This window comes from Neopelma chrysocephalum, unplaced genomic scaffold, assembly GCF_003984885.1.
Source record: "Neopelma chrysocephalum unplaced genomic scaffold, ASM398488v2 Primary Assembly neopelma1_71, whole genome shotgun sequence".
Classification (NCBI taxonomy): domain Eukaryota; kingdom Metazoa; phylum Chordata; class Aves; order Passeriformes; family Pipridae; genus Neopelma; species Neopelma chrysocephalum.
In genome coordinates, this window is record NW_020897731.1 from 2,128,772 (window position 1) to 2,153,620 (window position 24,849).

The 24,849-nt window shown below is 38.6% G+C and overlaps 1 protein-coding gene across 5 annotated transcripts in view; it reads left to right on the forward strand.

Annotated features, from left to right (window-relative positions):
- Positions 1 to 24,849, forward strand: part of AFAP1 (actin filament associated protein 1) — a 117,073-nt gene that overhangs the window by 57,905 nt on the left and 34,319 nt on the right. For all 5 annotated transcript variants that reach the window (XM_027686570.1, XM_027686573.1, XM_027686571.1 and 2 more), the window contains 3 exons: positions 11,864 to 11,972; positions 17,282 to 17,493; positions 20,417 to 20,596. In XM_027686570.1, the coding sequence (XP_027542371.1) occupies positions 11,864 to 11,972; positions 17,282 to 17,493; positions 20,417 to 20,596 (501 nt within the window). The remainder of the gene's footprint in view (positions 1 to 11,863; positions 11,973 to 17,281; positions 17,494 to 20,416; positions 20,597 to 24,849) is intronic.

Here is a 24,849-nt window from a genome sequence, read left to right on the forward strand (position 1 = left end):
AAAGTTGGTACAGCTGCAGCAATTGAAATGGTGTGAAGTATGAATTAGATCCAGGAGGTCAACACTGTTTTTTGCAGTAGTTCAGTTTGGATTTTTGAGTAACAAAAATATTTCTCTGAGATACTGTGGGAATTACTGTGGAAGTTGACACAGTTAGAACTGGCCAATCTGCGGTGTGGTCTTCCCATTTTGAACCTGGCAGAGTAGAGTTTGAATGTGGCCTTCCCTTCTAATCTGCCTGTAACACTGCAGATGTTTTCACCTGAGTGAATTCATCAAGCTCAGCTGCTTTTTCCATAGTGTCAGAAGCTGATTTTTGCCAAATTTTCTGCAATTCTCTTGGTGCTGTTAGGCAGTGGTGGGTTTCACCTCCCTCTCTGGAACCAGATGTCCCAAGCCTCTCATTGTCTTGCAATATCCAATTACAGGTTATGAGTGGTGCTATTTTGAGATAGTAGCACATTGTAATTTGTGAAAAAGATGTCAGACTGCTGCTGTCCTGCAAAAGACCAGGTGGAGTCAGAAGGGAGAGACAAAACCATCAGCTTTTTGTCCTTTGAACATTAGGGCAAGCTCAAACTCCAGTATTACTCTTTGAATTCTCCTGAAGTCACATTGATATAGTGACGTTGATCATTAGCTGCTTTTTGGAACTTTGCTTCGTTTTTAAACCCTCATTATTTTTATGAGATATGATCAGAGACTGTCATATTATCTTTCTTTTTATACACAAGACATTAGTGACAGTGGCCAAGATCTAATTTTCCTTTCCATTACTGCTCCTGCATAGTGATTTTCAACCCACTCTAAATCAATGGAGTCCTAAAAATTTGTAGCTGATGCCAGTCTCCATAAAAACTGTACATAATTGCATTGCTCAGTGACACAAATACTGAGCCACCTTTCCTAGCCACTTTTCATAGACCATGCTTTCATAGTCAAGTGGTAGAAACTCCCTGGGCCCACCAGAGGCTCGGATAATCTGCTTCAGGTTGCCTATCTTCATGGCAAGTTGAACTGGCAAGCTGAAAGTCATGGTGTATGGCACCTCCTTTTGCCAGCCATTCAGGACAGAAAGTTTTTTCTGCTTGCTAAATAATATCTAGTGATGGTCTTAGCCTCCAATGAAAACACAATGTACTGCTGGAGCATAGGAATTTACTGAAAGTGGGAATCAATAGCTTCAAATAAACTATACACTATTTAAAATCTGTGTTTTAAGCCCATCAGTTATTGAGTGTCATGAAAATTAAAGTTTCATTTACGCCACTGCTTCTCTTTGTGTCACTCAAGGGTTTCTGCATTCAAAACTGTTTAGTCTGAATTGGTGTTTAAGCTTCTACTTATGTAAAGATGTGTGGGTGGGAAGGAATTCAATACTCCTTAAAGTAGTGCCAGGAGTTAGAATTATATGTGGGCAGGTGCAGTGCAAGTTTTCCTTTGTAAATCTGTAAATAGACCTGCATATTTGCTCAGGCCAAATCTTGTATCAGTTTTGTTATTCATCAGTTCAAAAACAAAGAGTATAAAATTCATTTTATTTAGAGACATGCTGTTAATAGTTTAAATGAAGTCTCCAGTTACTAAAACACATTAAAGCCCAGAGAGTTTTCCTGGACTCGGTGGGCTTTGGAACCGATCTTAAAATTGAGGGACAAAGTTGGACCTTAGATACACTTGAATGAAGAAAATCACCAAGCACTCAGCCTCTTAGTAATTCTCTTTGGTTTGGCTATATCTGGTCTAGCAGACTTTCTGTTAGGTAGAGAAAGCACAAATCCTCCCTTGCTTTAGTCTGTGCATGCAGCTTTTTTGGGTGACCTGCAAAGTAAAGGCTGTCGATAAATGATGTGAAGCTTAAGGGCAACACCAAGTCCTGCTGCAGAACTGAAACACCACTTGCCTGGGTGCATTATTGTCTGCTTGCTAGCACAGATACAGTGCCATCAGCTGGGAAGCTTTGTTTGGGTCAGCAGCAGAGGAGCAGGTCACTGCGTTTGAAATAGTCCCATCACTTCTCCCCTCTTGAATCTGCTTAACGCGAGGGCTGTGTCTTTAGCCTGCTTCATCCTTCTCCATGTCAGCAGCTACTTTTATGGCATTTCCCTGCTCTTGAGAGGCAAGAAGCAGTGCTAGATGATGGGTTTGGAGGAATAACTGAGCCAAGGCTCTGTGCATATATCAAAGTGCTTCTGGTGGTTTAACACCTGGGATCCCATCATTGCACTATCACAAGTGGCCTTGAAGTACATTTTCCACTGAGGCAGTAGGATAATATCCGGTGTGTCCTGCTGTTCAGATGTGCCTGAGGATTACTGGCATAAATTATCCACAGCATGACAGTGACAGAATACTTCTAGCCTCCAAGCACTTGGTTGTCATATTACATCTGACAGTTGGTGATTTCATTGCACTGTGCAGTCCAACAAAATCAAACACAAACAGCACACTTAGCTATTTTGCATGATTTTCACAGTAAAATCGAGTATATGTTTTGTTTTTCTTGGAATATTAACAATTTAATAATTATTTAACTGCAACACGTGTTCAGCAAAATGCCAGAACCCTGCAGATATGAATCAAAAGGATGGGTCATCTTCCTCCAACCCATTCTTGCACAGTACACAGTTACTCCGTAGGAGTGCTTCATATAAATGGGTTTCCTATTGTGGAGAAGAGATTTGACAGCCTCCCTTTATCTGGCTGACTGTCAGGTATACTCTTAGATATTTATTAGAAAATGCTAAAAGGAGACTGTGTCCTTGGAGAAGAAAAAAAATCATCTGGAAATGAAAAGGATTTTTGAGGTGAAAGATCACCAATTACATTAATCATTCTTTGCATAGCTTCCAAAAAAGTGCCAGTCTTAGAGCTTCTTCTAAAGTGTGCAGTGAGGAAAGTGCCATAACAAAAGCAAGGAGTCCATGTGCCAGGTGGGTACTTAGGAATCTTTGTTTCATCCAGCTTTTTCTTCTAATACTGAAAGCAGTTTTTATTCTCTGTTCTTCTTTAAAGATGATCTTAAGACAGTATTAGTCTTCAAATTCTTTCCTTAGAGAAGTTTCAAAAGCCACAAAAATAAATTCAACAAATATTCATTTGTTTAATTCAGAGCTGACTATAACTTCAGTTTAAACATGTCTCAACAAGTTCTTCCATAATGAAGGAACAAGTAAAGAGGCCTTTTTGATTATTCAGTGCAGTCACTCTTACTGCAGGCAATGATAAAATATTAACCCTTTCAGAAACTTACTAAAATCTATTTACTGGCATTTGGGTTTCTTTAACCCACTATTTCAGTGTGAAAAGTTGTTCCACCATTCCATTCCCTCACTGCCAGTCTTTGTCCTTGCGTTTAAGTAGGTTTTTTTCCCCTTATCAAGGTACCTGTGCTTCAGATATCATTTGTAATCACAATCATATTCCTCTCAAAGGTTTTATTTTGCTCCATTGTGTATAAGATAGACCTTATTGCTCTCTACAATTACCTGAAAGGAGGTTGGAGCAAGGTGGGGGTTGGTCTCTTCTCCCAGGCAACCAGCAGTAGGATGAGAGGGCATGGTCTTAGGCTGTGCCAGGGGAAGTTTAGGTTAGACATTAGAAAGAAATTCCTTACAGAGGGCGTGATCAGACATTGGAATGGGCTGCCCAGGGAGGCAGAAGAGAGTGAATGTGGCACTTATTGCCATGATCTAGTTGACAGAGTGGTGTTGGGTCATGGGTTGGACTCAATGATCTCAGAGGTCTTTCCCAACCTGTTTGATTCTGTGACTCTGTGGTTCTGTGACTCTCTCAGTTTCATTTTGAGCTATGGTGTAATTCTAGTGAACGGTATCAGTGCACCTGCTGTGTGGATCATGTACTTCAATCACAAGTGACCAGAACAGCAGTTTTCTGGACATAGAATCATTTAGGTTGACCCTTAAGGTCATTGAGTTCAACTTTTTACCTAAAGCTACCACTAAACCATGTCCCTAAGTGCCACATCTATACCTCTTTAAATATCTCCAGGGGTGGTGACTTCACCGCTTCCCTGGGCAGCCTGTTTTAGTGCTTGACAACCCTTCTGGCAAAGAAATTTCTCCTAATATCCGATCTAAACCTTCCCGGGCATGATTTAAGACTGTTTCCTTTCGTCCTGTTGCTTGTTACTTGGGAGAAGAAAAGGACCCTCACCTGGCTACAACGTCCTTTCAGGTACATGTAGAGAGTGATGAGGTCCCCCTGAGCCTCCTTTTCTCCAAGCCAAACACCCCCATCTCTCCCAGCTGCTCCGCATAAGACTTGCTCTCTAGACCCTTCACCATCTTTGTTGCCCTTCTCTGGACACACTCCAGCCTCTTAATGTCTTTACTGCAGTGAGGGGCCCAAAACTGAACACAGGATTTGAGGTGTGACCTCACCAGTCCCAAGTACAGGGGAGTGGTCACTGCCCTGGTCCTACTGGCCACACAATTTCTGATACTAGCCAGGATGCCATTGGCCTTCTTGGCCACCTGGGCACACTGCAATTGTGGAATAGTTTCAGCCATCATATATGATTGCATAAGGAATAAGGATAAAGAAATGTATATTGCCTCTTTTTTGAGTTAGCCATGTCTTGCAGTACACTGTAATTGTCATTCCCATTTTCCATGGGTGAGGTTGGTGCATTATTGTTGATGATTTGTTTCACATTTGCAAATGGTATCACAGAAAAGTCTTTGTTAAGGCAATTTCCTTCTCAATTAATTTATGGTATACCTTTATAGTAATACATATCACCGTATTTCAAAACTTACTTCATGTCTAAGCTGCCAGAATGAGCTGGTCTCTCTCTCTCTCTGAATTGGAATTTACATTTAAACTGAATGGGTTAGAGTAGAATTGAACTTCTGTACCAAGTTCTTTTTATAATCACTGTGAAGCTGTATACACTTTTTTTTTTAACTAGATACTGATCATCTTTGACCTTCATATAAGAAAACTATGAAATTATCAATGCCTCAGATTTTATAGGATATTGTCCCACCATTTTTTCTTAACATGCTCACACTTTTGGCTTCAGGTTTTTTATTTCTTGTTTCTATGCTATACCTGTCTGTAAAATACCCTCCTTGTGTTGACAGTTGGGGACTAGACTATTTGCTTTCCTCACCATGCTCATTAATGTTCTGTACACAAACACATGGGAAAGGAGTTAGGTCAGTGAGTACCAAGTCTCCTCTTGTTTTTATTCAATGCAGTGCTCAGACCCTTAGACAATATTGTTCCAGTGGAAAAAGTGTTGCCTGAACTTTTCTCATTGTACTGCTTGTCTTGTCCTCACTGTCATCTCATGTACTTGGATGAGCTTATTAGCTCCTGGAAGAGGAAGGTGATTTTGTTTTTGCTGGGGAATACAGACACTTCTTTGAGCTCACTTACAATAAACATCTCTGACTGAGAGCCCCATGCTACTTAAAATTCAGATTCATCTTTCTCATGTAATATGTATGAAAGTGTTTCCTAGCATTAATTAAAGCCCATTTCATTTCTTGGTACACACAGACCCTTTGCTTGACATGAGTCAACTGTATTGTTTTGTCTGAGTGATCCTTCCAAGTGGCTGTGTAATAACCTTTTATTATAAATTCTGAATGATACAGAAATACCTTGATTTTGTTTCTGACTCATTCTCTTTCACTTTTAATTGTTTTGTTAGATCTTCCGTTGCTTCCGTGGAGTCTGGAGTTTATTTCCACTCCGGTCTTCCACAGAGTTTGGGTGTAACTCTTTCCAACTACCTGTCCTTTTCCAGTGGTTCGTTCCATGCCCCAATCTTATTGATTTTATTTAATATCTCAAATTTAATTACATACAGTAGCAAGAACTGAGACAATTTATGTCTGGGCACAGAGTGACTGTGCCAGAGTAGAGAGATTCAATAACCAACTGGGTTCTCTGCTCAGTTGTTTTCTTACTGTTTCCGTTTGGTCCTCTTCACTGCCATCTTTACCTTCTGTTTTCTTAGGTATAGGGGTTATTTGGATATCTGAGCAGATGTGTTGTATTTTGTGAAACTGTAACTCAGTTCCTGGTGAGGTTCCTGTGTAAATGCTCTCCAGACAATCTTCAGATCAAACTGTGGAGCCATAGGACGCCCTGATTCATTCTTTAATGCGAGCAAATCTGTTCAGATCTCTTTCCCATCATCAGGCTGTGCTTTCTGAGGCTGTGATCTATTTGTAGTCACTATACATACTAAGCATTTTTGCAATTATATCTTTAATTAGGCATTCACCCCCAAGTCAGCAGACATACTCTTTGTGTCAGATGTACCTCCACTCCCTGGAGAACAGCATACCAAGTGTGTACCTTCTGTTCTTAGCCTTAAACCTGCTCAAGTCACTGTTCAGGATCACACCCAAAGGAAAAGTTCCACTTGTGCTTATACTCGTCCTCAAATTAGTAATCTGGTAATCACTTTGAGTGGTGATTCCGCCTTGCCCTCATCTGTTCAGCACTGCAGTAGGAGCTAGTGAGTGACCAGTTCAGCTCTTCACAGGATTGCTGGGAGTTGCTGGGCCTCCCATCATATCTGACCTTGGCTGTTGTTTTCTCAGGGAGTTCCTTTTGGTTTTTATCCTGGTAGCTCTGGTGTTGTGGAGGTGTGTGCTGTAATTGCACATACACGCAGAGGTGGTCGGGTGGGACTACACCAACAGCCCATCATGCAGCCCTGTTACCCACCTTGTGTGGGACTGGCAGGGTTACTCTGTTCCAAAAAGCTGAGTTTTGCAGCTGGCTGGCTGGTTTGCTGTCTTTTGCGCTCAGAAGCTGAAAAGATAAGTTGTTAGACTTCCTTCATAATATTTGACTCCTGGTTTTGTGGGCTCCAGCTAACAAGCTCAGAAATTAATAACCTTAGTATATGAATCAGAGGTCAAATGAAGAATTCTTTTCAGCTTCTGCTTGTGTACACTTGGGCTAATATTACATGGCTCGATATGGTCTTAATATCCCATATAGTCAGCTCTTTTGTCCTGAATAAATCCAAGGTCCATCCAGGTCCTGAACTTCTGGCAATAAACAGTGCCCTAGCAATTCTGAGTTTAGCTAAAGGCTTTCATAGCAAGTGTGTGGCAAGTACGAATGTCCAGTTTCCAACCCTTACACTGTTACAACAAAGCCTGGTTGAAATGTACGCTCAGCAGTTTTGTGAATTGTATTGCTGCTCAGTTTGTTGATTCATGTTATTTTATGAACATCCATTTTTTCCACATGTGGAGTTAGGGACTGTAAAGGAGTGAGTACTCTTCCCTCTCTAGGCTGAAGTTGCAGTGGGGTTGTACAGAGGTCAGGTCTGAGCTTCCTCCAGAGAGAATGGCATGTGCATGTGTCAAAGTTTCTTCTTGACAGCCCAGATTTGCCTGCTGTCTCCTGAGCAGCTTTATTATACATCACCAGTGTGCGACCACTTTTCCAGTCTCATGTTGCTGCCTTCAGCACTGAGGGGTTACATAGCAGCTGGCTCCACAGTTTGGCTGGATCCAAGCTGGTGGTTGATCTAATAACACACATGCGAATGTGGCACTTGGGTCGCTGGCAGTCTTTGCCTGAATCACGGGTGTACTGACAGGGTCTGCTAAACTCACTGCTTTGCTCTGGAAATCCCCACAACCTAAATCATTGCATAAAGGGAGGTGTTTCTATTTACTACAGAGTGTAAGTCTTCATTGGGGTACAGAGTGATTTTATATCCTCAGGCCTCTGTATACTGGCATTTATTTTTCTCTGTCTTTCAGACTGCTTTCCATATTGTCAGCAGATATCAGCTAGACTATCCCTAAAAAAAAGTGACTGTCTATCTTGCTTGGTACCCTTGGACAGAAGAAGGAAATAGAGTAGGATAGAGAAGGAAATATCTCTTAGGATAAAGAACGAAAGAGTTTATTTGTGGTCTGTGGAATACAGGTGGGCAAGTGGAGGGGAAGACCATAATGTGCCATTAAATTAATATGTCCATATAAGTCCTTTTCAGAGTCCAGTAGGATAATGAGTTTTACCATCCGGTTAAATACTGCTTATTATTTGGAGATATTTTGTTTCCTTCTGTCAACAATCCATCCTGTAAACTGAAATTTGGCATCCTGTGCACCATCCAGTCTTTAATGTCATCAGACATCTCAACTCTGTAGTGTAATGATCACCTCATCCACTTACTTTCAGTTAAAGCATCTCTCATTTGGTTTCAAACCCAGTACCTGACAAACATCTTCATCAGTATTTTTTCAGTATTACTGTTATTATTCTGGGAAACAACGTATCGCTTGTCTTTGTCCCTTTTCCTCCAAGAAGATAAAAGTAATTGCGATTTATTTTCTCAGTTCTTATTCCTGTGATTGACCAAGGTTATTTGCCTTGAGAGGCGACATTCTCCCGTTTTCTTCCCTGTTGCCTGTCGTAAAAAAGAAAAAAAAAGTAGAAATTTATGCTAATGCCTTCTTTGCAGGTTGCCAGGTCTTTCCTCCTGATACCACTCAAGCTACACATGTTCTAGTGTTTTCTGAGATTTAATCCTTTTATAGAATATGTAAATAGTTTTGTGGGGTTTATGACCTTTCTATTTTTTCACGTAAACTATTGAAAAGTTACTGACTAAAGATTTATTTCAGTTCATAACTTCATCAAAATTTTCCACTAAAAATTGCCAAGTTGAAAGAATTAAACAATGCAACTAGCAATAGCAAAAAAATTAAAGCACTATAAATATCAGTAACTAATGTCAGAACGCACACATATACTTTTTACATATCTTGGTGCTCAGACTCTTATATATTACATAGGTCCCAAAAGATGTGGTTGTTTATGGCACAGTTTTGAATATTTTTATTTTGTATTTAATCAATTTAATTTTTTTTCAGTATTAAGGCAGCCTTGCTTTTATCAGAAAGTATTTAGTGTTGGATGTTTCTGTTTCTCCCCTTTTTTTTCCCCCCCAAAATGAATCTTTTTTATAATTGTTTTCAACTTCGTTATGGCAAGCACTGCAAAATGCATTTCAGAGAGAAGGGCCTGGTTAATTCAGCAATGGATTCCATCTGTGTTGACGTTGGCTGCACAGCCCAGCCCGCCCCAGCTGTATGAAGTAACTGGTGCTCCAGCAGGGTCGAAATCAGACAAGCACCATTTGTGTTTCATTTCCTTTTTTCTTTCTTTCTGAATAACATTTTGTCTAAAAACAAGGATTTTTTTTCCCCCGATCTTTATTGGAACCTCTTATTTGTTCCTGGATAAAATACAGCTTTGAAACCTCAGTGCTATGTCAAGTCAAAATTGGAATTACTTGGGACAGGTATTTCCTGGGTGAATGACATTTAATAATGATAGGAATTTCATATATTGTATATACACCTGATGGTAAAAATGGTTTAAGGCTAGACCAAGATACTAATTTTTCTGTCTAATAAAAGGGGTGTATGAATCTACACTGCCCCAGGAACAAATTGTGACCCCAACTCACTGGAAAAAGGTTCTTCCCACCTGCGCAAAGGGAGAAAAGCTGAACTCTTTGGAGGCAGTTCTCCCACTTGTGTCTAGCAGTTCAGGCCACACAGAGGTGATGTCTGTAGAGTAATTCATAATTGCTGTAAATTTTCCAACATTAATGAACATGTAATAATTTGTAATGTCCCTTATGCCTGTTTCTCAGCAGCAGCTAACCTTGAAAGACTCATTTATTTTGTGATGATTTGGAGATTGGCAATTTCAATTTTTTTCAGCAAAATTAAAGAGGCACTACACTAAAAGTCACATTTTTTCATTATTTTTCTTCTTTGACAGAAAATTTCTCTAGCAAAGATGGTCTGTGAGGAAAACTCATTTGGTTCACATTGTAGATAACAGTAATTGCCATCTGCAGTCTGTAATTGACTGTGACATAAGTGGGCTCTATCATTTGATAGGGAAGTAACATTAGTGCAAATTTCAATCTGACCAAGAATTTCTGTGTTCAGTCATGAATCAGTTCATTGTTCCTGAATAGGTTTCTGGTTTTACTTGATGCACAAAGGGAAGCCCACACTGGATGAGCTGAAGGGCAGGTTTAGTCACTAGCTCCTTGACTTCCTTCCTGCACACTGGGAATACACAAGCACTTACCTGCAAGGTGGAATAACCTACTTGATATGAATTTAACTGCAGAGCACAGTAAGGGTGGAACTCACCTTGCTGATGTTAAAGAATGAGGTGTCTGGCGTAGGTGTGTAATCAGTAATGAGATTTGGAGATGTCTAGCTTTGAAATATGCAAAGATGAATCCAGCCCTGAAAGTGCCCAGAGAAGTAATTTCAGTGCAGCTAATGCCACATGTTATTAAAGCTCAGGTTACTCCCAGGTAACTTGAGGTCTGTAGCAAATGAGGAGTCACTGTGGCCTCATCTGTATGAGGTGGGAAAAAGGCTCTGCTGGACTGGTCAGTCCCTCTGAGTTGCAGTCGAGAAGTGTCTGTATCTGACCATAAGCAAAGCCCACCCTGACTGGTTTCTTACTTCAGTATCTCTGTTCATTCCCTTAATTTAGACTGGATCAGTCCAATGCAGACAAACACCATTGCATCTCTGTCATCACATGAAAAAGAAGGAGAAAGATGTATTGAAAAAGTGTTACAGCAGAAATGAGACTCTACTTGCAAGTTAAATTTTTGTAATCGTGCAATAAACCACTGGTGCTGGAAAAAGGCTTCAGTATTTTATCTAATATGTAAATATGAAACGAAAAACCTGTGGCAAATATGAATGAGTTCTCTAAAATACAGTTGTTTTGGTACTTGCTAAGGAAATAGAACAGTAAAGTCATATGGAAGAAGTCACGGAGTACTAAATTTACTTTGCTACTATATCAACAAACCAGCAGTTGGTCAGTTTTAAATTTAAAACAGGTTTATATTTAGAAAAGAAGCATTTTAGAATTTGACCTGGTATTTGACATATTTATTTTATCATGCAATAGCTTCTTGATGTTTCAAACTTTTCTTTGTTTGTAGCTGTTTTCACTATGTAGAAATAGCATATAAAAGTTGATGTGTATAGTAAGAATTGAATTGTTTTTGAAAAAAAACCTATAATGAAAATATGATTTAAATTTTCTGTCCTTGGTCTTTGCCATCTCAGGCTATTCAGCTTTTCTAAATTGTCCAACCAAACTGCTGCTTGCTGCTGTAATATGAATTATTTTAGGTGTAAAATACTAATAAATAAGCCTTAACTCTGTAAAACGGTCTATGCACAGAAATCTCTTTCTTACATAGACCCTTTAGATTTCCAGTTCTTAAGTAGAGAACTGTATCTTTTCAGCATTTTTTATCACTTAGTGCTGTTGTAGAGAGAAATCTTTTAATGTAGCTGTTATCTTGATTTTGCCATCCTTAGCAATGACAAGTAGGATCCTACAGTGTTTATATCTCCAAAGGATATATAAACCTCTCCTCAGTTGGAAGACATGCAGGAAAGTTTTGCTTCCTTATCATGAGTAGAGGTAAAAGTCTTGACAATTGCGGTACATTTAAAAATGTATCAGTATGTTATGAAACACAATTAAGTCACTCTATTGGTTCAAATCTCAACCTTGACTTATTATTGGTTAATTATAACAACATAGAAAGAACTTGAGATTCAGCTTGCTTCTCTTCTAAAAGATACTACCCCACAGAACACACATTATTCAAAGGACACATGATTCAGCCCTCCAGAGCCTTGCTGTTAGAGATAGTTAACATATGAAATAGTCACAAGAGCAGGGTTTATAAGGCTGGTTGCATTGGCACTGATCATGAGCAGATGTTCTGACCATGTTTAATTTAACACCTTGTTGGTCTGTAATCACTTTTTTTTTGTTCATTTAGCCACCAGATAACGGGCCTCCACCACTGCCAACATCTTCCCTTCCTGAAGGCTATTACGAAGAGGCAGTGCCACTTAGTCCGGGGAAGGCTCCTGAGTACATCACTTCCAGTGAGTAAGATATTTTCAGATCAGTTTCTGTGCAACCCAGTGTCCTTTGACTTTTTTTAGTGTTTGACAACTACATCTCTGTTAGTGCTGTGGTGATGTGTCATGAGCATTGCTTTGATTTGGGGGCAGTGTTGGTTATCCTCACTGGCCATGCATTGGTTTGGTTTGCAGAACTGTTTCGATGTGCATGAACCAGGCTCCGCTTAGAGGAGACTAAATGTGGAGCTCAAGTTAGGTGCACAGAAAACAGGTTTCAACAACGTTTGGAGACAGAGGGTCCAAATTAGCCACTTTTGAACTGCTTTGAACCACGAACATGGTGGGGGTATTGGACCAGCAGTCCAGAGTTAAGTATTGTCCAGAGTAAACCCCTCTAAACTAATCATACTGTGAATGCAGAGATCTCAGAAGCTGATGCTGATCTGCACATCTACTGCTGTGCCTCTTTTGCACTGAATTGCTTGCTAAAATAGACAAATAAAAAGAAAAAAGGAATTACTGCAAAGATGTGATTTGCAGCGTTTCTGATGACACATTGTGGAAAGGGATAAATTGGTCATACTGGCTCGCTCCCACAAGCCAAGTGTGATGCACATGAGAGTATATTCGTGAATACTCATTTAATGCACTAGGCAGAGGGCTGCCTACAGCTGGCCACCAGAACATCCTTTTGCCACACCCAAATGCTCTTTTTCATTTCCAAATACTTATCCAAAGACTTATGCACTTAAGTGGAGCTGTGCTGAGACCACACTGATGAAACGCTGGAATGACTGCTGCGAGCATTGCACAGCGTTATGTACCAAAAGAATTGCAAAGAGTATTCTTTTTGCTGCTTTTCTGTTGGCTGGGGTAATTTATTACTTGTGTAGGGCTGATTTATTACTAATCATTATTTTCTATGGCCCAAAGATTAAAGGATTATCTTCCCCCATTTTATAGCCATTTTAATTATTTGAACCAGAACAAATGAATAAAATGATCTCTCTGTTCTTAAAACATGCATAGGAGTCACCTTAAGACTAAAATATTATTCATCTGTACACCACACAAACTGAAGTTATCTAGCAGCTCTTAATTAACCTGAGAAATTCAAGGTAAGAAAGAGTTTCATGTCCTGGAAAGCAAATGAAAGAACATAAACATTTTGAAGAGCAGCAGAATCGCTTGTCTCTTCATTTTCTCCCTTGAAATGCTGTGGGGTAATCCAGTCAGCTTCTGATTTGTGTTTTGTCATTAAACAAGATCCGTGCTCAGGCAGAAAACTATGAATAGTGCAAACCTTAATGGCACTGCTAAAGGATTGCCTAGGGAAAAACAAGGCAAAATATGAAACTGATTTCTTATTATACTTAACCAACCAAATGCGTAAAAATACTCAGGATAGCAGCCTTAATAGTTCATCAGTAATTCCATAATTCAGGTCTGTATGTCGAGACACTTAAAGGTGTGTTAGTATGAGTCAGCATCTCGCTGAGATTTCGCTGTATTTTATGTTCTGAACTTCTTTATCATCTCTGTTAATTCGTATTAAGAGTATTTCCCCTCTTCATTGGTAATGAATTTACTTTTAAATTCAATGTGCCATTAGCAACACATCTCCACTCATGCAAAACTTCCACTAAATCCTGTTATATGGTAATTAAAATAAGTCACCAAAGCGCTGTCTTAAAAGAACTTATTGTAATGTCATTAATAGCAAGGAGACAAACATACCTTGTGTCTTACCTGTAAAGGCAAACAAGAACTGAAGAAAGTTGCAGAATATGTCATGAAAATGAAATATCCGTAACTTCCCCAAGTCCCTGTAATTGGTTTGTGAACAAACACTTGCATGTATATGACTTGTCTGAGAACTCTCTTTCTCTGTATTAAAATCTCCTCATCTATACAATGCCTAAATGATTACGGACTAGCCTTATAAATATGCTATTACAAATAATGTGAAAATCTACAGTGATTTCCACCCCTTAACAGCAGAAAATTTTGAACATAAAGATGAAAAGGCAATGTCAAAAGAAGTTAGAGTAATGAGAAGGTGCTAAAGATGCAAATAACAGTAGATTGGAACCTGTTGTATGTCAGTGCATTCTGACTCTCTGAGACTTTAGTAGATTTAATAAATCGACTTTATTTTGGAGAGACTTTTTTCACTTTTCCTACACATGCTAGTTTATGTCTCAGAGCCTGAAAGGCTTGTTTTGAATATGATGGAGCACTTTGGATGAACAAGCAGTAGAAACAGAATGTGGTAAAGAGTAGCCAAGTTTCAGCAGGGATGATATGAGTACTCCAAGGTGGGCATCCTTCCTGGTGTGAGTCACACAACAAGCTCTTCCTCTGGCCAGGAGTCTCACAAATCAATGAGAAGAGAAACATGAGGAGTGGTTAATGGGCAGGATATGGCAACAGGGCCCCAGAGATCCCATTAGACTGTGTAAGGTTGGGAGTCTCAGAAACTCCTGTTGGCTTTCATCCTCCTATAAACAGAGATTTGGATGAACCTGCAACTGCTGTGCGAGCACAGTCCCTCTGCTGAGAGTGCAGCTTATGGCTAACAGGAAATCTGCACTTGGAATTCTTGTGAGCCACATAGGAAATACCTGTAGGGTATTTAACATGCAGAATTTCAGTTTCTACTGTCAAGTCCCAATCAGCACTTCCTACATATACTTTTTTTGAAACTGGTAAAACTTACTGTAGGAAAATAAATCATAGGGTTCAATGTTGTGAGGAAAAAGCAATGATTTAACCCAGTAAATTTGCTGGAAAGAAGGCAAGATTGTTGCATGAGATTTATGGCCAGAAGAAAACCAACTTTTTGATATATGGCAAAGGGAAGACCTGTAATTTTATCTGAGGTGAAACATTCTTTTCTGCAATATGAAAAAGTTAAATCATGTTCTAAAGAGGGAGGAAAAACAGTGTGTTAAAACAGATTCCATTTTTCGTAGTTTTGATTGATGCACTTAAAAATGCAGTGCTCTGATAGAAAAGTTGTTGACTCTGTCATGCAATCTTCTCTTCTTCAATGTGTATTCAGAGTGTAGAGAAATGACCAAGCTCCGTTCTCTTGGGAAGACTACACTTGAAGATTGTCCCCCCTGTACAGTCATGTTTCAAATTCATCTGATGAAAATTAACCCCTAGACACTCTTACATTGAAAAGGTAGTTTCTTAGTTTTGGAGAAAAATTCTCTTTATAAATACAGAAAATAGGCCACCAGAATGGTATTTCCAAATCTCAAAATATGAGTAGTGACTTCTTACTTGTGCTTCTTACCTAAAAGAAAAAAAAGCTGTCAGAATAATATTTTTGCCAAAACTAGAACAAAATCACAAATGAGGTAAAAGAGTATTGTAGAAAGGGACCAAACGTCAAGGTGAAATTTGTGACAGTGACATAGCTCCAACAAAGAACACGGCTGAAAATGAAGAAAGGACGAGGAGGTTATGGACACCTAAGTATTATTGAAAAAGTTCCCAGAGAGATTTTAGGTCATGGCAGCTTGTCCCACAGCCTATGCCTCTGGGAGAAGACTTTGTTGAAGATGCTGATTTAATAACTAGACCTTGCATCTTTGTATTTAGTAGCTCCACAGGAATCATTCTGTCTCTACTTCCAACAGGCTGGCCTGCTACTGTGTGTTTGCAAGTGGTCAGTGATCTCTCAATTGTTTCCTGAAGTTTCATTGTGAAAGTTTGTGGAAAACTGCTCTGAAAGAAGTTGGAGCAGGGAAAATGTTTTGGTTTGCTTTGGTTTTGGTGGGTTTTTGTTTGGGCTTTTTTCCTGCTTCGGGGTGAAGAAAGAGAAAGAGATGGATGAAGCAGCAAGTTCTACCAGATCTTATACATTCTTTTAAACAAATCTGCAAAAATAAATACTCTGGAATAACATTTCCAAATCTGTCAGTTTAAACATCTGTCCTAAATTTTTCTATCCTCCTTTTGATTTTTGTAAAGCAAGTGAAGAATTGTAGTGTTTTCCCATTGATAATCATCTGAGGCTTTTACCACTTGCCCATATGGACATGCCCCAAACCAAACACTCTGTAGCAGAATTGACCAAAAGACGGCAATTAAATTAAAAAAAAAAGCTTCCAGAGCTTCAAGTTTTATTTTCATTTCATTTTCGAATGAACATGTACTGTTTCGTAAACTTTTGTGAAAACACAAATTGTATCAGAATATCTAGTCTTAATTTAGAGATGAGAGGTCTGAGTATGTCCCATTCTAACTGTGCACGTAGGGAGGAACTGATGCAGAATGAGCTTTCCAGCAATCCACTCTCTTGTCCTCTTCCCAGTCTTTCCTTCCTACATCCCAGTTGGGTCCTAATTACCTAGCTAAAGCAAAGGGGAGAATTTCTTCCACCTTCTAGCTAAAAAATATATCAAAATCTGCTTGAAATGTTTAAATGAAATTTCAGTCTTAAAAATTTCAGTCTTAAAAATGTTCCAGTCAATTTTCTTCCATGGGAACATGTGCTAACAGGCCTGCTGTATCTGAAGGTATCTATCTGCCATATGCAAGGTATATTAAATACATATACCCACATAAACAAATAAATAAGTATGGATGGTGGAAGAAAGGGTGATAATGGCAGAATGGTTTGGTAGTTGAGTGTACTGCTAGATCTGTCTGCATTGTTTAAAATGAAAGGCCTGAAGGGAGATTGTTTGATTAAAATGGAAGCTTGCTATTCCATCACAAGACTTGGAGCAGGATTTAGCTGCTTAGGCTAAGCACAGAACAAAACATTTTTTGCACAATGCCTTTAACTCCAGCAGAATCTGTCGTTCAAGAAAGCATTGTCTATTGAATGTTAATTGTATCAGTGCAGGTGCTGTATTTGAGAATTGTATGAAATGTTATGATAGGTAGATATTGCCCCATAATGTACTCTTATGACCTTTACCATATGGAGTGTTTGTTTCTTGATGTACTGTCCTAAGGCAAGATGAAAATGCTTCTCTGTGAAAGAATTACAAAAAGTGAAGGTATCTGTCAAATAATATTTTGAAGATAATAAAACACTATCTGAAATTCTAGCTATGTATTCCCAGCTTATTCTTTCGATTAAAATTCACAAGGTGTTTGTATGGGTCTTCTATAAAGTTTCATAATGGAACAGCATCTCTTATTCAATTAACTTAATATATTGATACTACTAAGCAGTGAGACAGTAATTTGTTCTTGGCTGGCTTTCAAAAGCCTTAACTTAAAATGAACCTTCTTGAGGTTCTCAGTTATTTCAGTTACTTCATGGCTAATTGTTTTAAGCTAACACTTTTACACTTTTCTTAAAGATTATGACTCAGATGCTATGAGCAGCTCTTACGAATCCTACGATGAAGAGGAGGAGGATGGAAAGGGGAAGAAAATGAGACATCAGTGGCCTTCTGAGGAAGCCTCTATGGATCTGGTGAAGGATGCCAAAATCTGTGCCTTCCTCCTTAGAAAGAAACGTTTTGGGCAATGGACCAAACTACTGTGTGTTATCAAAGAAAACAAACTACTGGTAATTTTTATTTTTAGCTAGCTATATTTTCTTTGTACCTTTTAGTTGATGTATTTATTTTTACAGGAATCTGATTTTTGGAATAGGTTCTGCAAACAGTGGCCAAGTCTACAGTATTCTTACCAGAGAGTTCGGTCATGATTTATCCAAGAAGCAGAGAAACACTGAAATTATAAGTGTATCATTTAGCCACTTAGAACTTCGATTTTTATTTCACTTAAACTTAAACCCAGGCAGTTCCCTGATATTGGAAAGGAAGTCTGGCATATTATCTTCTAAAATATTTATTTGGAAAAAAAATTTGCTGAAACTGTAAATCCAATCTTCCATTCCCTGCGGACAAAAAATCTCATAGGGAGCTTTGTGTGTGAACTGTTGGATCAGACTGCTGGAGAGAAAAGTCCCTTGTTAGACTGAGAATTCACTTGGCAGCATATGCTGTGGTAATGTATACACTTTAAACTAAACCTTTGCCATCTGTTCTGCAGTAATTACAGATGCAGTATTCACATGATGCACAGCTGCATTATAGAAAGGAAAGAAACAAGTGGATGTATTTATTCCTTAAGCAAATCTGTTACATTTCTTTCTGATTGGAGGCACCAGTAAAAGATTCCATAAATTATCTGCTCATAGATGTCTTCTTGTTTTCTGAAAAGAGAACCTAATCGAGGGAAACACTTACTGTCTGTCATTATGGGCGAACTAATGCTTATATTAATCAGTAAGTTGGGGTCTTAGGCACTCCCTGCCTTCTGATCTGGTGCTTCCAACTGTTGTAACTAATTACATAACTAACAATTACTGCAATATCCCAAACATTAAAAGCTGATTAACAGGTGATAGAACATCATCTGTAGAACCTCTTTATTTTATGCTAGTACAATGGAGCTTAGGTGTATTCACTTTCCAAGTGCATTTGTACTTATGGCAGTATAGAAAATAACAGGATATGAAATAGAGGTAAGAGATACCTGAAAATATAGTTGGAACAAATTTGCTAGGTATCTCTGGTTACTGAGGATTTAATTTTTGTATCCTGCTCCATTTAAATATTGAAAAAAATGTTCATTCTGATTCAGCTTTTATTATATTCTTATAGTACCATTATCCCTAGTCCCCATTTTTATCACCATACATCAGTATCATATCAGATTTCAGGACCATCTGATAATAGCTTGAAGAAAAGAAAGAGTCAAAGAAACAGATTTTTCCCTGAAGTCACACAATATTTCTTCTACAGTTTTTTGTTCTATATAAAAATATGTTATTTTTTATATTTTCATTTCCTTTAGCCACATGTGTGGTCTGAAAAGCTTATTTTTTCCTTATGGGGATCGTCTTTCAGTAATTCTGTAATGGGGATTAAGAAACTAAAAATCACAATAGGAGTTAAACAATCAAGTTACACAATTTGGTTTATTGTTTGAAGGAGGACTTGGACATTTAAGTTATGAGATATGCAAGTAAAACAAATACATGTTCTTAGGGATTAGTAATTGGTTGTGTCATAAATGCAGCTGTCATCATGAAACAAAAATATTTTAATTAGCATTAGACATTAGAAATAACTTTTAGTAGGGAATCGTTTTTCACTTAAAGTCCTTTAATATATGCATACTTCAGTTTTAGCAATGTATAATTATAAATAAAATATTTAGATTAATATCAAAGGACTTATATGCTGTTTATTGATTCTTAAAGTGACTAATGTATATCTTCAGGATTTCATAGCTTGAAGACTTAATATTTTTTAAATGTTACAAACTTAAAATCTGTGACCAAAGTGGAGAAACTTTGATGTAACGAGCGTTGGAGACGGAAGGAGAATTGTCAGTGATCTGCAGAGGCTAGTTAGAGTGTCTGTATTTGGTCAGCCCAAGTTGTAGTGTTTATAACATTCTTTTAACAGCTACTATCTTCCAGACAGTTGCATCATGACATGAATACTGCCACATATGTGCAAATATTTGTGTGCTTTTCTCTGTTCACATTTATACTCAGCTATTCTGTGTATACCAGTCTTCTTGATGATCAGATACCTTTTTATTAACAGATTTTTTTTTTAGCCTTAGTACTTATTTGTATGAACGAAACCCCAACTGCAGTCTGGCAGTACAACAGCTTTGGGAACCTCAGCTGTACTGATGTGCATTGAAAGGTGGGAATAGAGATTGGGTCTGTAGGACAAGTGATGTAAAGAGGAACCCTTCACCTTCACCAGTTCAAACATAGAGCAGTGATCCAGTATGAAATGGCTGTTCTTGGGCAGCATTTACTAATGAGGAAAAAAACATCACATAAGTTATATACTTTTAGCCAGGAGCTTACAAAGTACACTAACATGGAAACTTATGCAGTTTTGTACAGGGACTATTAAACTGTATTGGCTGAAAAAGTCTGACTTTGCCTTACTTTCTGCACCATGACTATTTTTCTTACTTAAGAAAGTGAACAGCTGAGTAAGGCATATGCCAGTGGCTTTGCAACTGCAGCGTGTAGACACTGATGTAGATTTGCCTTCATATGCTGGTCTGTTGCTGGAGGGCAGGGTAAACATCTGGTCTTTAAAGTCATTAACTGTACAAGTTTATTCTGCTGCTACATGTGAACAGATATCCTAAATCACTCCCTACCTGATCAAGGTCAAGGTTGAGTCATAAGGGTAAGGGAGAGACGCTTAATGCTCTCCATATGTTGTACCTGTCCTGCAATTATTGTCAGTCTGGAAGTAATTTTGCTTTACAGAGTGGATGAGAAGAAGAAATGCAAAGTTGGCTTTGGGTGAACTCTCTGGTATGTGGTAATGGGGTGTGTAAAAAATATTAGAAATTAAAAAATAGCATTTCTATATAATAAAAGCTTTCCTGCAAGGTTCAGAAAGGGAATATCTAACTTTTGAACTTTCCTTATGTTTATTTAGTGTTACAAAAGTTCCAAGGACCAGCAGCCCCAGATGGAGCTGCTCCTGAATGACTGCAGTATCACCTATATTCCCAAAGACAGCAAAAAGAAGAAGCATGAACTGAAAATCTCACACCAAGGAGCGGATGCCCTGGTTCTGGCAGTGCAGAGCAAAGAGCAGGCAGAACAGTGGCTAAAGGTAAGGGGGGATTTCTGACCAGGAGCTTTTCCACTCACAAAGTGCTCACATAGCCTACTCAGTTGCTGTTAAAAGACTGAGACACAGACAGCAACTTTCAGGCAAATCCATACCCCTTAAATCTCAACTAATTTGGGACTACAGAAATACAGATTTAATGTTCAGACCTTGAATCAATTCCTTGGGCATCCAACAGCTCAGGATTACACCGGTGCTGCTGCTGGGATGGTTTTCACTGCTCATGGCACAATAATCTGGCATTGAAAGGACAGGTGGCAAATTCCCTTCTGTCTTCACCTCCAGTTCATTTTCCAGAAAGATCTGGTGGTTAGGGCACACTGGAAGTGAGTGGAAGGTTCAAATTCCCTCAGGTGAAAGGAGCTGGCACCCACATTATTTTTGCCATGGTGTCACCTTTTTAAAAAGGAGGATCTCTGAGGAGATACCCATTTGAATTTCTCTGGATGGAGAAAAATCGTTCAGTTTCGTGAAGGCCATTCAGATTTGTTAATCCTGGTTTAGCAGTGTATCATCTGTTATGGTTTGTCCTGCGAATGCATATTTCTGAGAAGTGGGATTTTGTCATCTTCCACTCCTTTCTGTTTAGTGTCTGCAAATGTGGAAAATCCCATGGCAAAGGCTGCAGTTGTAGATCCTAACCAGATTACTAGTATTTATGTTGGACTTTGCCAGTCTCAAATGTGGAGGTCAGTGAAGTAGTGTGGGAAACTATCACTGCAGTGGCAGTAGCTTGTTTTAAGACCTTGAAATCCAGCCTTTTAAATACATGTAAAAGTCTGAATGCATAAGACTCATCAGGCATTCTCCATGCTGTGCTCTGGTCTAACCTTATATGGTACTTATTTTTCTAAGAATAAATTGTATTTTTCCAAATACAATTGAATAAAACACATAGGAATTTCCTGATGGCAGATAGTTTTTCTGCAGTAAAGGGAGAATAAAATGCAGCTTAAGAGGTATAAGTTCTGCTGTGGGCTAATGTACTAAATGGAAAATTAATCTGTAATTTCCTATTTAGCAATGTTTGAATATACCTTTTGGGGATTTGCGGTTTGTGTGCGTTTGGTTTTGACTGTGAGTTTGTATCTTAGCTTAGAAAATGCTCTCTCTGTTGTTATTTTAATAGAAACTAATCACAACCATGTATTTGTTAGGCTGCTTCTAACATCGGTATCTTGTTCTAAGTTTTAAAGTTAAGCACCATCCAAATGTCCCACTAGTCCAGCTAGAGCTTCAAAAACACTGATTGGAATGAAAAGAAATTCATAAGTCATATTCTCTTCCAAGGGAATTCCGCTGTAATTAGATCATAGTAACTGCACCCTTATTTCCTGCGTTGTTCTAAACTTGGGTTTAGTAATTCTGAATTCATTGGCATTTATCAGATGTTCTTCCATAAAAATTGTTTTGTTTTTTTTTTTTGAATCGTATATAAAGCATCCACACACAGGCAGACAGAACAGTACTAGATTTTTCCATATCCCAGATGCATTCTTGCTACTTTAAAAAAAAAAAAATAGATATTTTGTGCAGTTGCTTGTTCACATAGTTGTGTATGCTGAGGGCAAGTGGCTGTGGCTGGACAATATGTTTTCTGCAAAGCATTTGGAGACAGTCTGACAACACTTTATTTAGCTCCTTCATGCTGCAAAGCTCTCTATTAATAAAAACTCTTTCAAGTACATGGCAGGCTACTGAACACTCAACTTCCAAGTCCTCAGTGCTGCTTCAGCTCTCTACTTGTGCACTACAAATTGCCTGTCCAACAGCTAACCAGAAATGATCTGTGCAGCTCTTGCAGCAGCTCCAGTATTTTCCAGAAGTAGTGCAGCCTTTGGAGGAAAAAAAAGCATTGTTTTCTGTATTTTTAAAACTGTAGCAAAATTTAAGTGTTTTTTTTATTTATTTATTCTTATGTTTTGGTCATTCAAGCCTGATTTAAATGAGCTTTTGAAAATCATGTGTGGTTTTGTGTAGGACCTGAGAAAGGTCCTGCTTTATCTTGGGAGATGTGGTTTCAACTTTCCCTGCTGTCCCTTACTCAGAGGGCCAGGGTCCTTCCCAGTGCTCTGTCTATTATGTGTGATTTCTGTAGTTATTAAAATGGGTAGATCCAGAAACTGACAATGAGAAAGGACTCTGCAACCACATTTTTAATTTATAAGATGCCTTCTTGGTAAAGATATTGTACCAGTATGTGCCAGTTGAGGTGGGTTATCACCCAGGAGCAGTGGGTTCTTGTGAATTCATATGTTAAGTGTCAAATTAAAGCCTTACTTTTGATCCCAAAAAGCTCAAAATGGCTTTGGAGGCCAGATTGTCATTTGAAAGCTAAACCAAATGATTTTTTTTCAATTGAGATGTAATCAGTATAAAATATGTTTATTAGGTAAATAATTTTAAAGTATCTGTTGGAAGACAAATTCTAAAAAGATGCACAATATTTTAGACCTTTTTTATGTAAAGATGACACCAAAAAAACCACTCCAGCTGATAAACCTAGTGCAAATTTAAGTCTAGACTGGAAACCACAAAGGGAGTTTCAGTTTTACCAGCTAGCAAAGGCTTGATGAAAAAAGATAGCTGATGTCACCAAAGAGCCTGTCAAGACTTCAGAGCAAGGAATGAAGCTAGCAGAAATTCAGGCTAGAGCTGAGATCATCTCAGTAATATGATGGGCAACATAAAGTGGTGGAATTTTCCAGTCTTGAGTCCTAAAATGTTCTCACAAAAATGTACATGAAAAAATGTGTGCAGTTACACACTCTGACCCAAAATGAGCTTTTTCCATGTGTGCCTCAGTATATGTGCATCTGTGTGTGCTTTTGTGGTCTAGTAAGGTCTGAAATTTTCCTGTTTGTCTCAGCACATCCAACAGAAACTACGCTTATTTGTCAGCATCCCTGGGAAATGCTGCCTTAAAAATAAAAGGACTAGTAAGACCTTGACATTATAGGAAGATGCTTGTTTAGTGGCTTCATTCGTACAGATGAATGTGTTCTGTGTGCAGAACTTCAGACTAGGCCACAGAAAACTGCTCTCAAAAATACATGGATGCCAAAGAAATTAAGTTCTGAAGGAGCTTGTTGTAGAAGACCAGTAGAAGGAAATGGTCATGGTTTCTGATCCCAAGGCCTTCTCTTTCTCTTAGCATTCCTCCTGCAAAAATGTATTTCTGATTTATCGTGCATGAGAGGTGATCTATCATTTTGGCATACGGGCCTTGATTTTCATTTTTCCCTACGTTAGGCACCCTTTGTTAACTTCTCTTCACTTTGTGGTGTGCAGCCATTGTGCAGCAATCTCTTCAGTTGAGGGTCTGTAATTGAGCAGCGAATCTTCCAGGCACAAGGAGACATTTCTTCATATATCATTTTGACAATGCTCAGTCAGTTCTGAACTTGTTGTAATAAGGAGGAATGTTTTGCCCTAAAGAGAGAATAAAATCATGGTTGTGACTGTATCCAGTCATCCAAAGACCCTGCAACACTCCTTGTAGGGCTGTTTATCTGGTTGTCCTACACAGTTTTGGTCTCTAATTAACTGCATGTTGTCTCTCATAAAAGTCTTTGTAAACATCTCCTTTTTTCACTGCCCTGAGTTTAGTTTGGGGAGTCAAGTAATTTCTGGCTTCTAGTCTTAATGTGAGCTGAGTTTTACTGAAGAGTAAACTACTGACAGTGCTTTTCTTTAGCCAGTTTAAATCAGCACAAAATTGAGCCTGTAACTGTAAACATTATGTGGCTGATTTTACTTTCTATGGGAATTTCCAGCTAGAGATCTCAACACTTCAAACATTTCTTTCTTGGCTTATGTAATGTTCCCCAAAGAGGTTATTATCTTAATTTTGTAGCTGAGCAGAGTCAAGTGCTAAATGATCAAGCCTTAAAACTGACTAGAAAATGTGTTTGGGGATGCATACTCCATACCAGTGAGTTCCGTGCATTGTTTGTTAGTTTATAAGTGACTTAAATAACGTACTGTGTCCCAAGGCAGTCAGACTGGGTTCTTTCTTCACTGCACATCATCACCAGCAGTGAAGGCTGTGCGATCTAAATTAAACCTCCTAGGACTTACACCACTGTTGTCTCAAACAGATGGTTTGAAATACTTCAGTTCAAGTCACAGCAAGGTCAGTGAGTTTGCATAAGCGCTATTTAGGACCTCACCTGTAGAAGTGACAGACCAAGCTGTGTGTGGGAGCTTTGACCAGTCTGCAGGACTCAGACAGT